Below are 16,808 nucleotides of genomic sequence, written 5' to 3'. Positions count from 1 at the left end.
GGTCCTTTTTCTAAAGTACAACAGGAGTAGGGGACTTAATATAATTCTCTCCCATCACAGAAGGTGGAGAGTAACTTCACATTCATACCTATATGAGAGTAAGCAGTTTCAGTTCAGAAGGATAAGTTTTTATCTCTGCTAAAATCAGTGGCAACATTTTACTTGAGTTTAGTGGAACTGGCTTTCTCCTTAATTTATCTAAGGATATATGCCATTATTTTCTTTCCCTATAAGCATTGGATATTAAAAAATATTAGAAGACCAATACTTCCTGTGTATTGCACAGACTTCCCTGTGTTCAGTTCTAAACTACATTTTAAATAATTTGAGAAAGTTTGGTTTTTCTCAATAGGTAAGCCTGAGCCCCATTTGCTTTATTTGAGGAATAATTTTACGTGAACTTCAAAACTCAGTACCTTTAAAATCACAAGAATTCCATGTGGTCACAGCAGTCTACACGCATAATAGAATTTACAGGATTTGTTCCAGATTTTAAGCCTTGTTATTTTGTCTATGGATTTGGCTTACAGACAGATCTTGACTCTTTTAACACTAAAAGTTACATATCTCGTGATCAGACTCCTATATGGTAGAAGTCCTTAGGTTAAACGACACAGAACTTTCTGGTGGCCTGAAATTAGTAACTGTTAGGGGTTGAAAGTTAAAACAGAAAGTTGATGCCTTTTCATCTTTGTTTCCACTTACCATTCAAAAGAATAGAAATTGTTTTGAAACATACTGCAACAAAATCAGTACAAGTCTTTCAAAATCAGAGGCATTGTAGGAGTGTTGTCATATCATTAACCATATAATAGAATTTTGTATTCAAAATATGAAGATGTAGTAAATGGATTGCTGCGTGACTACTGCTATTATTAGATAAGCTGCAGAAAACATTTCAATTCCATTTTCAGGTACTTACATGTTAACTATACAAAAACTCATTGAGCTTCTGTATTTGACGTGTAAAATTATGAGAATTCTCCTTTAAAGACATTTTGCAAAAATTTTTTTTTTTGGTTTGTCATAGTATGCTCTTAAGACACACAAACATTGGAAGATAATGAGAAGGGAATTATAGTGTCAGTTCATAAGACTTTTTTAAAATATAATTGTGTTGTAATAATAGTTACCGATAATAGTTAGAATCAAAGTTTAAGTAGTGGGAGTTATAATTGTTTAGTTGGTAAGCATGAGACTCTTAAGAGGGTCCCAATTATGTTCAAAAAGTAGAAGTTCAATGTTTTGAATCAGTAGCAGTCTATAGACTTGCAGCTGTAACTTCATAACAGCGTGGTAGTCTGCTTTATGGAGTCGGTGATTACAAAGATCCACTTTAACCATTTTTTTCTTACTGGCAGGTGTCCCACTGGCCTGAGGCCAGTGGCTGTGAGTGTAATGCAGATTGTGGTTTATACCAGAGTGTAGAAAATGCCGACACCAGCTGGCTGCACATAATTAACCTGATTGTGGTCGGATAACTTGAACTATGATACAGATATGTCATAAATATACAAAATATCTTATGAATTTTAATCTGACATATTTTACCTACTTTTTTTTTCTCCTTAACAGATATGATATCTGCACTTACAAAAACAAGCCTTGTGGAACACTGGGTAAGATTATAAAGAGAATTTCAGGTTGTATTTGATGCTTTATCTCAGCTATCAATTTTCTGGCTGATTAGATCTTTTAGAAGTTTATGCTTTCAAACTTTTGCAGCTTTATAACCATGAACAATAAAAGGCAACCTAGGTGGGTTCAGCTTTGATACATTGCCGGAAGTTTAAGTGAGCTGCTCCTATGGACATACATAGGCAGCAGATGACTCAAACCTACTTCTTACAGAAGAGAACTTGCTGTTTATTTCCATTAACCTGCCTCTGTTATCTAGTTCAAAAATAAAAATGAAAGACCTCAGGAAAGTTAAAAACAAAAACAACCAACCAAAAACCCCACCACCACCTTAAAAAAGAAGTAGGCTTTGAGATTTACACTGTTGCTCTCTTGCAGACTTGCAGTACAGACTCAGATTGTTCTTTTCACAGGCTTGAAGAAAAAGACCATGCTGATATACATTACAGTAACATTGACACTCCTTAAAACAGTGCTTTTAAAATGAAGAAGCACATGTAGCAATCTTAGGTGCAGGATGGAGAGATACTGTTCTCTTCGTACTTAAATTTGTCACCCAAAGTTATTTACTATCATATAGTTATTACCTTTAATATGGGAAAGAAACATTATTAAAAAAATAATGTAACAGTTATTTAGATTTTTTTTTTCAATTTCCATCCTTTAAAAGCCTTTCTGATAAGTAATTAAGCAATTTTAATTTAGCTAGTTTAGATTATTAATTTTTTTTTCAGTCAGAGAATTTGCTTTGCATTTCCTTTGTCTTTTACTGTATTGCTGTATGCTTTGAGAGTGTTAATTCATGATAGTTTTTCTTCAATTCCTGCTCAAGTCAGTATGATGCTTCTGGCACAGGAATGTAATTTACAAGGGGAAAACAGGAAGTTTTAGTAAAGGGGAAATGATGAATTTATAAACTGTTATCTATGTGAGGAAGACAAAACTGAAGAGACTATATTGATGTTATAGAATTGTCTTTGCAAGTCTTAAAAGAAGAAGATTTGGAAGAACGTGCATTCGTACATTAACTATTTGATATTTTTATGTGATACTTTTAACACAGATCATTAGTGTGCTAGTTCTTACTGTGTCCGATTTTGGCAAAAAGGAGATTCTGCTTCAGCTGAATCCAGCATATGAGAATAGACTTTGGCAAATTTTTTTTTTAAAGAAAACACTTGTTTTTAAATAAACATACATGTTACATCAGTTCCAACTTGTTGTTATGAGGGCCTTTGGCAACACAACCATCACAATTTCATTGTGTTATAGGCATTGAGTTGGGGAAGAGACAAGGCCATGTGGCTTTTTTTTTTTGCAAGACATCCCACTGACCTCCAGTAATTCAAGTTAAACATATATTTATGGAGTTTGTGAATGTACATCTCAAAGAAGTCTAAACAGTTCAAAAGAAACTGGAATCACTGGTATTCTAGGAAGAAACAGAAGTAAAGGATTTCATATGACATAGATATCTCTCATATTTCAGTTTCTTAGAACAGAGAATTTTTCATGGAACCTCTTGGGAAAGGTATACCTCAGATGTCTTTGCAGCACATCTGTGTCTCTGGTGAAGGACAACTCCTTTTAAAAATCTGAGCCACAGGCTTAGTTCTTGACTTGATCTGTGTGACTTTCTGCAAGCATGTTATGGAACTATGTTAATCTGGTCCTCTAAGTCACTGAAGCAAGTGCTCAGTTACAAGATCTGAAATAGCGGTGACCTGATTGTGTGAACGTGGTGGACTTTGCAGGGGAACATGGCAATTGGTATATAAGTATTGCCATGTTGTCATCAGAATGTCCTACTCGATTACAATAGCATAGGTGAGTGTAATTATTGTGTTTTTCACAGCTTAGACACAGTAAAAATACATATGTTTTTCTCCACAGACAGATTTTTTTTCTTGCTGTGTTTTATCCTGTCCTCAGTGGGTTGTGTCTACACCGATGATTTGTTCATAGCAGTAGTACTGTTTTGATGCAAATTCAACAGACAGATGTTGTCAGCTTTTGCTCATGTCAAATTGGTTATCGGAGTAGTTTTGATGTGTGCAAACTGTATTTGTATTGGAGGAAACTTAAGTCCCCAAATGGTCCATATGTACCTCTGAGAGATGTCAAGGTCTACATCACTACATGAGCTATATTCTTATAACATCCTGTAATATTTTTCCCCTTTAGTAAGCTTTGAACCACGTATGTGTTGAATATGTTCAGCCTGAGATTAAACTAGTCCAAAGTAGAATGTCCAGCCCACATACAAAGTTTATGTGAGGAGCCTCAATATCAGTGTTTCACTCTACTGACCCATTCCTCCAATTCCAAATTACTTGGTAATGTGGACACAGCCAGGAGGCACTTGTTGTCTTATTACTTTGTTTACTGTTAGTCCAGATGGCATAATTTGAAGTACGTGCTTATGTGATTTCTCTTTTCCCTCTTCCCTGCCCCGTTCTCTCCCTCCCTCAACCAAAGTGACACATTTTCCAGCTGTTGCATAGTTAACTGAACAGGTAATTTCCTTAAAGGACGGATTACTACTTCTTTCAGATAAGAAGCTCTAGGGAGGAATACATTAAATAAATCTGTTGTTTAGAGCTTACTCTAGTGCCACTAAGTGCCACTAAGTTATAATTTTAGTATGTTGTGTGATAATCTGTTGCTGAAGAAAGTGTAAGATGCGTAACTGCCTTATTCTGTAAATGCCAGTGGCTTTCTCTCTCAAAGAAGCTTTTTAAAAATACTTGTAATACAGTAAAGGTTTAATTCCAGGAGATGATGGGCGATAAATGGAAGAGACTTCCATGGTTAAATGAATGCTTGTTAATGTATCTCCCCTCTCTTAATTGATACATTCAGTTTTGGTTTTTTAATTTTTTACAACATACCTTGAGGGGCTTTTCGTAGCTAAAAAAGTTGCTTGTATGTTTTTATGAACCCACTAAACTTAAACAGATTTCTTTAGAAAAACAGTGTGGATAACATTTTGCTTTCTTCAGGCTCAAGAATGTTAAAATAGAAATGCTTTCTTGAATTCCCTTTCCTGGCTCAAGTTACTAGGTGGTCCCAAGTTACCAGAAGTAAAATTTATAAATCTAACCCCTAGTCTAGACATTTTCCAGCACTGACTGCAGTTCAAAAAATATTAATGTCTAGCCGGCAAAGTGAAATTCCCCCCAGTGATTTTGCAAATGACTAGAAAGTTAACCTTTTGCCAACTGCTCCTTCTGTGCATAGAGGTTATTAAAAAGAATCCAGGCATTTATAACTAGGGCTTTTAAGACTGAAACACCTTGGCATGACCCTTTGTGTCTCCTTCTGTTTATTCAGGCTTGGCCTCTGTGGCTGGAATGTGTGAGCCTGAAAGGAGCTGCAGCATTAATGAAGACATTGGCCTAGGTTCAGCTTTTACCATTGCACATGAGATTGGTCACAAGTGAGTGAGTTTTTAAAAAGAATATGGTTTAATCTATCACCTTTTTAATATTAGTTTAATAATTTGGGTTTTTTTCTGTGCGTGGCTGTACCATCCCTATTCTGGTGCTCCCTGTTTATGTAGTATTCATGAATGGCAATACATTTTACTTAGTATGCATTATGAAGGGCTTTAAACTTAGAACTGAAGACTCATTGTCTACCCTTTGATTTCAGATTCCAGTTAAATCTGCTCTGTTTTACGTTTTTAAATATTTGTCTTTGAAAATTTTGGTTTTTTCCCCTTCTTACTTTTGTCTACTTCTCTTTATGAAATAAAAATAGTTTAAAAGCATTTTTTTCTTTCTGTTATTTTGTCTTAAATATAAATCAGACTTTTCATTAAAACATTGATTCCATTGTCAATATTCATACACTTTTAGTCATCCTTCACTCAAGTATGAAGTATATAAAACAGTAATAGAGCAGGCTTAGCATCACGTTACATTTAAGCATCAGCATTTCATTGTAAAAAGCATGATGTTATGAGATTGATAAAATCTGAGTAGAGTTTGGTCTGTAAATATTTCAGGTCTTCCTTCAAAAGACAACATTGTTAGTACACTATGATGAGTCTAAAAACACTGGGCTCCCTCTATTATCAGTAAGTTTCATTCTTTGTTTACATGGGTTGACCAGCACTGAGTTATGTTTTTCCAGTCATTAGCTGTTCCAGCTTCTGACCATTCCAGTGTAGACTGAAATGGAAGCTATCAATCTGCTGATGAAAAAAGGAGTTGGAACTGAACAGTTCTTTCCAGCCCACCTATTGTGTGAGATAACTACTGGGCAAGTATGACCTCATATTATGTATGAAAAAACCCACCACTATAGTTACACTGAAGTAGATGGATTTTAGAATCCAAAATAGTTTAAAACACATGTAATCCTCATCTTTAATTCCTTCCTCCTTTTCCTTCTGTTGCATAAGTTGAAGAAGATAAAAAAAAATGTATTTCTGCTTTTAAGAAAAGAGCTCCTCCTAATCACTTATAGTTCTGAAATACGTGTTAATAATGCATCTTGTAGTAAGAGGTGATCTTGCTGTGAATTTCTCACGTGTTGAACAAGAAAAACAATCTTCCAGTGCTACATCTTTGCTCTAATCTGTATGTCATGCAGCTACGTATTTTATGTCGGTTATTCCACAGATATATCAAAATAGTTCAAATATATGCAAAGCTGGCACAATGACAAGAATTGATTTGAAGAAGTTAGATCTTGAGTAGAATCCGAGAAAAACAATATAGCAATAGCATGTATCCTGTGATTACAGGATTTTTTTTCAAACCATCTGTGTTTTCTGCATTCCATATCTTTTGGCTTTTTATACATAAGTTCTTTTAAGATTTTGAAATCTCAGCTCTCTGAGGTTTTCACCTCATCCTGTAGCTGGCATGACATGTCAAATGCTGGTTTGAAAAGAAAGCAGAAATTATATTCCTTTAGCTTTTATCGAAAGATTAAATAAAGTTGTCCTGCAAGCTTGGTGTTAAAAATGAGCATGCCACGTAGATACTTTCAGTAAACATTGTAAAGAGTGTGTGTGGGAAAAAAATCTTCAAGGTTTCCAATGTTTTATAACAATATCAACATTCACCTGCAACAAGACTGAATGCCTCTATGATTAAATCAAGAAAGTTGTTATTGCCCGTCTGCTACCTGCTTTCTAGTACCTACTAGAGGTAGGTACTAGATAATATAATAATAATAATAATTTTGAGCAGTCTTGTAAGACCAATGCAGGAGATAGGAAGTTGGCTTCATTGTCAAATGTGAAGAAGCAGCATGTAAAGGACTTGTCTACACTGAATATTTAATTAGTGTACAACAAAAACCTACTCAATTAAATTAGAATGGAAGAATTACACTTTGAATGTTTATGTTTTTAATAATTATATAGTTGCTGTGGAATACAGAGTTTCAAAGTTGACCTGAGGAATAAAATTCTCTTGTGATTAAAAGAGAATGATAATGACAATGCATATATTTTGATAGATTATCAACAGTTTCTAAAAAATTGGATGAGTAGGATTCCCAGATGGAAGTATGGTTCTAGTTAGTTTCTTGTGGTTTGTTATAGAGTGATGAGAAGTCGTCATAGAATCATAGCATGGTAGGGGTTGGAAGGGACCATTAGAGATCATCTAATGTTACCCCCTGCCAAAGCAGGTCTACCTAGATCAAGTCACACAGGAACACATCCAGGCGGGTATTCAATCTGACTTCCTAAATATCCTAACTCATTGAACCTTGTATCAATAGAAGTAACTTCAATTTGGTAGAAGAATGTCTAGAAAAGCACTTAGTCTTGAAGATTTGAAGGGACTGAGAGTGTGAATGTGCTTGCTATGGTCAGTCATACTTTCTGTCCAGTATTTCTAGGTAATTTTTTTTTTTTAACTTCCATTCCTTACCACTTTTATTTTTTATATGTATGTAGCCCAGTTTTGGTACAGTTGAGACTCATAACTGGCTTTTTTTTTTTTTGGTTGAAAATGACAGTATACTGTGTTTCTTTCTCGAGAGATTAAAGAGTAATAGTTTTATGGTTGTTTCTCCTTTATGATGACTTATGCATGGTTCTGAGAACAGCCCTGTATTATTCTTAGTGCTTTTGTGAATCAGATAATTTAGAGTGGGTCCTTTAGCCTTCAGAATAGTGTCTGTAGAAGTTTGTTTTATGATGATTGACTTGGAGATTGCTTACTTTCCTACCATTATATCTTTCATATGGAAGAAGTGCATAAGGTTTCTGGTAAGCAAATATCAACCTGTGATTTCTCATGGCAGGCGTGAGAATTGAGTGTGTATCCTCTTCATTGTCAATCAAAGTTTGACTTTTTCTTACTAGTGAAGAGAGGAACTGTTACAGTTTTACACTCAGACAAGTTGTAAGATTTAAGATCCAGTCCAATTTTCTGTTTCCCTACCAGCTGAGTGGCGTTCTGCTCTATGCTTTTTAATTTGGATACTTCCTAAATTGCTTATCTTGTCCCATGCATGCTATACAGTATAGTTGCTTGAGCAATTCGAGGTTCCATTGAAAGAGGTATATTCTTAAAAGGAAGGCATTAACGCCATTTGTTGTTGCAGTTCTGTGGAGTTAGCTAAGACTGAGAAACTAAATAACAAAGTGAAAAAGAACAAATATAATAAAAGATGTGGAGAAAAAAAATGTCAAAACATGCAAGTAGTGGACTAGACTTAGAACAGAGAGCTACCCATAAAACTTGTAGTAAGAAAAGAAGTTACTAACGACAGACAGCTGTTGAGGGCTATATGGAAAGAGCAGGGAGAAAAGACTAATGGCTAAAGTTGGAATTGTATTGACTTATAGAAGGTGTAATAAAATTCAGAGGAGTTTGGCAGTCATATTTTGATGTGTAAGAAATAATAATAAGTAATAGTCTAAGAAAATAAGTTCACATCAAGATGAGGAACAATATTTTCAAGCATATATTTAGTTCTGAATGAGGTCATACAGTTAAAAAATTCCTGCAATTCTAGCACTTTCTCTCTTTTTATAGTCTGTATACAAAGCAGAAAACCAGAATAAATACTCCTCCTTCCATGTGAGAAAACTGGTCTTCAGTGCTGGAGTAGAAATTTCTAATCTAGGAAATCCTAGACATACTTTCAGAAGCTAGTTGGCTTTTCCTCATTCTTCAGCAATCAGTGAGTTTCATGTTTGGTGAAACTTCAGCTGCATTATTGGACCTGAGTTTTGAGTGAGATATTTTCTAGAAGAAATGTGTATCAAGGAATGTATGTGTTGTACAACTAGAAGAAAAATACTCCAGTCTGAGATGGTAGGAACACATGTGCCAAACTTCAAAATGGCTTTCCAAAATAGTTGAAATACAACTGGGATTTGTTGTACTAACACCACCTCCTGTCAGCTCTGCCATGAACAGATTTCCAGCTGATGGTAAATATTTCTGAAAAGTTATTTGAAGTTTAGAATTTATAATACTAAAATAATTTTGTTATCTGTGAATCATTCTAATCACATCAGAGATCTTAATAAAAGTGTAAGAAGAGTAAATAGGGGTGAAGAGAAAGATTATCATAACCTTCAGAGTATTGTGAGTTTCCAAAGAAGTCTGAGCTCGGAAGTTTGCATTCTGATCAGAAGCAATACTTTCGGCTTTGACCTACAGTGTCAAGAACTGATGCATTCATATTCTGGCTTTGTGTAGCACACGAACCTTACTTCTTGTTACTCTTGTGGCATGAAAGCTGGATAGCTATGGCAGTGTAAACCATAAGAAGTCCGTTCCCCTCTTTTTCTAATGTTCCTGTACAACTCTGTCATTGCCCAATAAGAAAATACAGGTTTCTGAATAGACTGCATTTTTTTTCAGTAAATTAGAATTTGCAGTGCTTTTAAGAGCTTCACAAGTTGTTTAATACTAAGTTATACTAATATATAAAAATTAAACTTGAGGGTGTTTTTCACCATTAGCCATAACTCAGGGAAGAATGATGCTTAGAAATTGGAAAAAATATTTAAATACATGTATGCTAAAATTACGTAAAATTTTGTGGCAGGTACACTTTTTATAAATCTACCACTATTAAGTTAGTTTGTTTCCCAAATTTTCAGGGAAGCACTGTTTCACCACAGTCAAACTTTAAAACTGCATTACTTGATAATAAAGAATTAGGGATTCTCCAAACCATAAAATGCTCTCCAAATGAAGGAAATAAACAGTTCAGGTTAAAATCCACATGAAGACGTAGAAATAGAAATTCAAATAACTAATTCCCCCCGTGAGGGGAGCAATGCCATATCAAATAGTTTGAATAAGTGCTGTCAGTGTTTGTGATCCTACGTTAAAATAAACAGATTTTTCAAGACCATATTTTAAAAATCTTTTTTCTTTTATTTGTAAAGTCATTTGAGGGTGAGTTGCAACTGCATGCTGTTATGAAGCTGTAACAAATACTTTTATAACATTCACTGGAAATATACGGAGGGCTACACAGAAAGAGGAGAATATTCTCTTATGACTTGGTGTGGAAGGAAAAGTGGTGACCTTTTGTTACTACAAAACCATCAAATATGAAGCTTATCTCTTCTCCAAAAACCTAACGTAACATCGAGTGACAAATATTTCACTACTAACAGACATGAGAATAATTAAGAAAATTACCATGCATGTCCACACAGAATTGCACTTTGTTACGTGTAATTCATATCTCTAATACTGTAGGGAAGCAAATAACAAACTTTTATCCTTTAATATTAGGTTACGTTCATGGTCACACACTTTTTGTTGAACTAAATAATGCTGAAATATGCTCATTTTCCCTTTTTTCCCTCCTCATACATGTTCTAATATCATTAAGGAAAGACAATTTAAAGCTATGGTAACTTTTACAGACACAGGGAAGCTAACAATTTTTTGATTTTTTTTAGTGTATGCTGTAAATTGACATTCTAAACTATATGAAATACATATATAGATTTAAATGACACTCTTAATAATAAGTACAACATACTAAAAAGAAAAGTGAATACAAATTTAAATTAAAAGTATCTAATAAATAAGCTATCAAGTTTTCTAGAAAATTATAATTCACCTTTTAGGTCTTCTGTTTATTACACAAATACTTGTTCAAGCATGCTTTCCATCTTCTCACTATAGTAGAGGTTTACTGTTAGAAACTTTTAAAGTATTCTTCACTGTTACGCTTTATGATGCTTCCCTGCCCTTTGCTTCATTCTCCATAAATGTGGTGAGCACAGTATGTCTAACTAACGTACTGAGGCACTGGAAGAAGTTCTAGCAATATACCTGGGTGAAGATACTTTGTTTGAAAATGATGCATTTCACTCTTAGTATGTATATTTGTTTTGCCTCCTAGTGCAAATAATTGGTATAATAAAAGTTCTTAAGGTTAAAGTTTCTTTTCTTTCTTAGAAGGAGAGGTTTATTTTTTTCCTAAAGATTTGCATGTAGTTATGCATCTATAAATCAGCGTCAGATATGGGCACATCAAGATTTACAGATGCAGTATTTCTCTTGCTTCTGTTCCTGTAACATCGTTGCCTCACCTGACTCAAGATTCTCAGTCTCTGGTATGTAGCTTTTTTATACTGTTAAACAAGTAGTAGAGCAAAGTAAGACCCACTGCTTTAAAAGAATCAGGTCAAATTCATATAACACACAAATCAGTAAGTGTCGGAAGATGAACGTACCCTGTTGTATTTAGAAAAAGGAAACATTAGTGTTCTCTGCAGTTCTGAATACTCCAAACCCTAAGAAAGCTATTAAATGGTTTGATATGGAGACTATTAGTACTACAGCTGGAAAGCAGGAATAATTTATTGCTAATGAGGAAAAGCATTTCACTTGAGTAGCACATTTCAACTAGCTTCAGTGCTATTAAATAGTATACAAAATAAACCTCTGTGAAAAATACTAAGAAGCCTTCAAATTGGTTTGGGTCTCTCTTCTCTGAATCATAAGTGTTGGATAATAGGTCAGAACAGAAGCTTCCTGGCTGTCTCACAAAAATAACTGCTGTCATTTCAGATACATTAGTAATAATAGTTTTGGCAACTATAACCATCATTGTTTAGAACCATCTGACAAATCAGTAACCTCATCTTAAATAAAAATGAAATTGTAGGCTCCTGTAGTATTATTCTTTTGCAAGATAAAGAAAGGATAGGGGAGAAGTTTATATACCCATCCTTCCCTCTGCTTATACCCCAGAGCCTCTGGTTTTCTTTTGCTGTTTTATTTAGTCCAGCTGAGACTAATTATCTCCCCTGTGATTTTTGAGGTCAGATCTTAAGTTGGATGTGTATTACAAATAAGTTCGTCAGATAATTTTTTCAGAAATAAGGAAAAACAGATTGCTATGGAAAAAATAATCTCTTCTATTACACATGTTAGTAAATGAATAAAGCAAAGAGTAAGATGTACCAGTAAGATGTATGGCATTTTTAATATTTTTTAAAACTGTACAAACTACAGAGAAATTGCAGGAGAGTTTCAATTACTATTTTAAATATTTTAGTATTGTTGCTTTGCACAGTTCTTAAATGTAATGTGGGTGCTCTCCTGCGAAAAGAGCATCTATAATGCTTGACAAAAAAAAAAAAAAGAACTTCTGGGTTAAACATCTTTCCTTGAGATGGTAGGCAGAAAGGTTCACTTCATAGACTAACTCCTGTGTCACCCAAGAGGATTTTTGCTTTCTCCTCGCTCATCTGGCTGTTTTTAAAGACAGAAAAATACTGTTGGTTTTAGATAGGCTCTTTAAGCCAGCTAAAGAAATACAGTCTGCATCTGTTTAGTGAGTTTGAAAAAGGTAAGTAAATTGTGGCTCCAGGAAATGTATTTTTTATTCCTTTTTTCCCTGCCTTCTCACCCCAATTGAATTGTGAGCATGCATTTGTAAATGACAGAGCTTTAATGATGACCAAATAAAACCAACATGTTCTAACTGAGATAAAACTGGTACTTTAGACAGAAATGTACTTTTGTCTGCAGTCCCGGCCGTAGGAGGGCAAATTACTGGGCTCTAATGGCAAGCTGCCACTACCATTTTTGGAAGCAGATGACAGTAACTGCAGAACCCCTTTCCAAGCAAAAAAAAAATTACCTGCACCTAATGATCAGTTTCCTCCTAAATTCAGAAGTAGGGGCAAGTAAAAGAGCTTTCTTGGAAGGGAACAAACTATTTAGGTGAATGTCTATTTATAAAAAATGAGAATACCATCAGCTCATGAAAAGGCATTGAGTTCCTGTGTGCATCAGGAGTTGCAGCTTCCATTCACAGACATGCTTTTTATCAGCCATATCACTGCCACCATCAGCAATGTTATCTTTTACACGGGGAGAGCTGGTAGAAGGAGGAAAGCTATCAAACTACAAAGTTTGTTCCTTTTTTTTTATAGGCCCAAAAGGTACAAATTTTGTTTCCCAGAGGGCTGAATAAGCTGGATGACAGATATAGTTGGCCTGATCCAATTCAACTCATTCTCACTTACCCAAATGCCTTATTCTATAAAGGAATCACTCAGAGAGATTATTAAAAACTAAGGGTTTCTATTTTAAGAAACTGTATGGAGGCAATTCAAAAGGAAATGTTTCTATTTGAACTACCCCTAATTCTAGGAAGTCATGGCAGCTGAGAACTAGGTCAATAAAATGCATTTTTAATTTTAAAATTCTGATTAATTTTGTTACATTGGCCATCTTAAATTCTTCTTTCCCAAAATAGATATAAATATTGAAGATTGATCTTAATAATTAACCCTGCTTTGAACAATTTCATTGTAATACACACATTTATCAGACAAGTTGTTTTAAAAGATGTACTTTTTATATGTGAGGAAGATTCTTCATAGAATGGTAGAGGTTGGAAGGGACCTTTAGAGATCATCTAGCCCAACCCCCCTCCAGAAGCAGGGTCACCTAGATCAGGTCACATAGGAACATGTCCAGATGGGTTTTGAAAACCTCCAAGGAGGGAGACTCCACAACCCCTCTGGGCAGCCTGTGCCAGGGCTCCCTCACCTGAACAGTGAAACAGTTTTTTCTTATGTTTAAGTGGAACTTTTTATGTTCCAGCTTCATGTCATTACCCCTTGTTCTGTTGCTAGATACCATGAAAAAAAAAGAAGCCTCAACCTCCTGACACCCACCATTTAGATAATGGTAAATGAGATCCTTCCTCAGCCTCCTCCAGACTTAAACATCCCCAGTTCCCACAGCCTTTCCTCATATGGAAGATGCTCCAGTCCCCTGATCATCTTGGTGGCCCTGCGCTGGACTCTCTCCAGAAGTTCTCTGTTCCTCTTGAGCTGAGGAGCCCAGAACTGGACACAGGACTCCAGATGAGGCCTCACCAGGGCAGAACAGAGCGGGAGGAGAACCTTCCTTGACATGATGGCCACACTCTTCTTGATGGATCCCAGGATGCCATTGGCCTTCTTGGCCACGAGGGCTCATTGCTGGTTCGTGTTTAGTTTATTGTCAACCAGGACTCCCAGGTCTCTCTCTGCAGAGCTGCTCTCCAGCAGGTCACCCCCAGCCTGTACTGGTGCATGGGGTTGTTCTTCTCAAGGTGCAGGACTCTGCACTTGTCCTTATGATGAAGAATTCTTCACTTCAGGTGACTGAATGGAAATTAACCAAAGGCAGTCTTAAGAAAATGGAGATTTAGAAAAGTGTATACTATTAAGAAGCAGTTTGTTCAGGCGCTTTTCTTGGACCATTCCTGTGTAGGTAATTGTTTAGGAATGACATAATTTAGTAAAGGTAGTATGTAGTGAAAGATAGATGCTCTGAGAATTTACTTTTAGTTTTAGTTTGATGGTTACTTTGACAATCTGTAGCTCTAAGAGTGTGTTTCAGTAGTGCAGGATTTATAAGACATATGGATTCTTCTGCTGCATTTATTTTTCCAGAGTCATGTCATCTGTGTTGAAAATTAATTTACTAACTGGAAATCTCTATTGGCCAAGTGCCATCCAGAGGTTTCTGAATTTATCTTCTGCTAATTTTTAGTTATCTTTATTTTGATGTTGCATGACAAACCAGAGCTCTGCTAGGAGGGCTTCGTGACGCTGAGTGGATACAGAGACATGGTGTGTGTACAGCATGGACCTAGGGATTGCAAAACCCATGTTCTGCTTCTATTACCATTGGCTACTGTGTGCCTGTACTGTTACAGCAGCATCACCTATTCTCTGTCCTTGTTTACTAATCCAAGTGTCAATATCACAACATATATTCCTTGTGCAGATACAATACCACATAAAGACTGAGTGCATCTTGCAAGAATATTGTTAAATTTTCCTTAAAAGCTCCGGAAAACTATTTAAATGGCTTCAAAAGTCTTTGTGAGAAGTCATATAGTTTTGCAGTATTCTGACTTCTGAATAAACTAACCAACTGATGTTGATTCTCCACTCGAAAATTCTCCTGTACTGTGTTCCTTTGGGTGTAAGATAATTACTTTAAAGATAACATAAAGTTTTAAGAGATGTCTGATGCCATAGAAAAGTAATGGGCTGTTTCTCTCCTCCTCTTTTCGGCAGTTTTGGTATGAATCATGATGGAATTGGAAATTCCTGTGGGACCAAAGGTCATGAAGCAGCAAAGCTAATGGCAGCTCATATTACAGCAAACACCAACCCTTTCTCTTGGTCAGCGTGCAGTCGGGATTACATCACCAGTTTTTTAGAGTAAGTAGTCTCTTAAGAAAAAAAATCACAAGTTTTAAAAAAATTGACACCTTTCAAGATAAAGAGTAGATATGACCTGTTCTGGTGGTTTACATTTTTAAAGTAAATAGACCTAAACATGGCAAGTCATTTAACATTTTTATTTTGTAGGGCACTTTTTCTGTTTAGTGGCAAGAGTTTTTTCAGGTGCATTACTCATCTTACAGTTCTTGTTTTTGGTTATTCATAACATTTTGAAGTGCAGGTTATATCTCCTTACTTTATTAATCTGAGGATTAGAAATATAGAACTGCGGAGTTTGCCTATGAATGACAGGAAATTTAGTTCTTTTAAAATATGTGCATATTGTGAGAGAATCTAATGAAAGGAACAAAGTATTAGACCTGTTCCTTGTACATTTAATTATCCAGAGTGTTTTCAGGCCATCTTCTGAGTTTTTATCTATCAATGTTTTTTCATACCATTGGTGAGGATTATAGAAGAAGATGACATGGATCTTTATGTTAATACCTTAAAATTGTGCTAAGCTATTTTGTGCTAACCTATGTTGTGATTTTTGTCCAGAATTACATCGTTCCCTGAAGTTTTAGTTCTGTGTGAATGAAACAGTCAAAATGGGTTAGTCTCAAAATTGTACTCATCAATGTATACATTGATGTATATGATGCATAATAAAGCCTTTGTATGTGCTTTAAGTCAAACATGGAACTGTGAGTTCACTGAGAGACTGATAACAGGATTTTTAAAAAATGGCCTAAGACAGGCTTTATCAGAGCAAGTGGTGGTTGGTAGGTTCAGTATCATCAGCACAATCATTTGTTTAAGAAGTAAAGATTGTTCAGTAATTCAGACACTTATGTATTTTAGGAGATTGACTTAAACCACTCAAGTGATCTAACCATGAGACTACTTGGAATAAAATGAACTTCTTTTAGGGATCTAACCTCAGAATAAGGCACTGTATTCTGAATTTTACCTGACAGGACCCGTCTGGACTAGTACCTTTTCTTTAGATTGGTTCAGATGTAGATTCCCACACAATGCAGAGGATTACTGAATTGGTCTGAGGAAGTTTTTGAGTACCTTATAGAGTAACTGTGCAAGAGAGAGACATTGAAGGTTAGTGGTGTACAGAGGAAGAGAACTCTTAATTTAATATATTAGGTTAAGGCACTTTGTGTCTCCCACACTGAACTGTGCACCCACCTACTTTCATGTACTGGAGTGTTTGAGTATCTAAACTAAAACACACTGACTTAAGTCAGCTTACATATGTGTGTGAGACAAGTTTCTCACAAAGGAAATATATATATATGTGTATTGATTTAACACTACCATTATAGAAAACAATATACATGGTAGTTTTGTTTTGTCATTACCAATAATTTATTTTAATTCAACACTGTTCCTGTTAGTAGTCTTTCTAGTATGTCATGCAGCCTAGGTGTAACTGTGCATCTCTCCTGAGAGAAATTATTTC

The 16,808-nt window shown here is 35.3% G+C and overlaps 1 protein-coding gene across 1 annotated transcript in view; it reads left to right on the top strand.

Annotated features, from left to right (window-relative positions):
• ADAMTS6 (ADAM metallopeptidase with thrombospondin type 1 motif 6) overlaps positions 1 to 16,808 on the top strand; it is a 139,578-nt gene that overhangs the window by 54,050 nt on the left and 68,720 nt on the right. The window contains exons 8-10 of the mRNA XM_062018097.1: positions 1,576 to 1,619; positions 4,972 to 5,077; positions 15,182 to 15,328. Of these exons, the coding sequence (XP_061874081.1) occupies positions 1,576 to 1,619; positions 4,972 to 5,077; positions 15,182 to 15,328 (297 nt within the window). The remainder of the gene's footprint in view (positions 1 to 1,575; positions 1,620 to 4,971; positions 5,078 to 15,181; positions 15,329 to 16,808) is intronic.

This window comes from Colius striatus, chromosome Z (genome assembly GCF_028858725.1).
Source record: "Colius striatus isolate bColStr4 chromosome Z, bColStr4.1.hap1, whole genome shotgun sequence".
NCBI lineage: Eukaryota > Metazoa > Chordata > Aves > Coliiformes > Coliidae > Colius > Colius striatus.
Note: the sequence above shows the minus strand (reverse complement) of the source record. Positions and strands in the feature narration are given on the sequence as shown.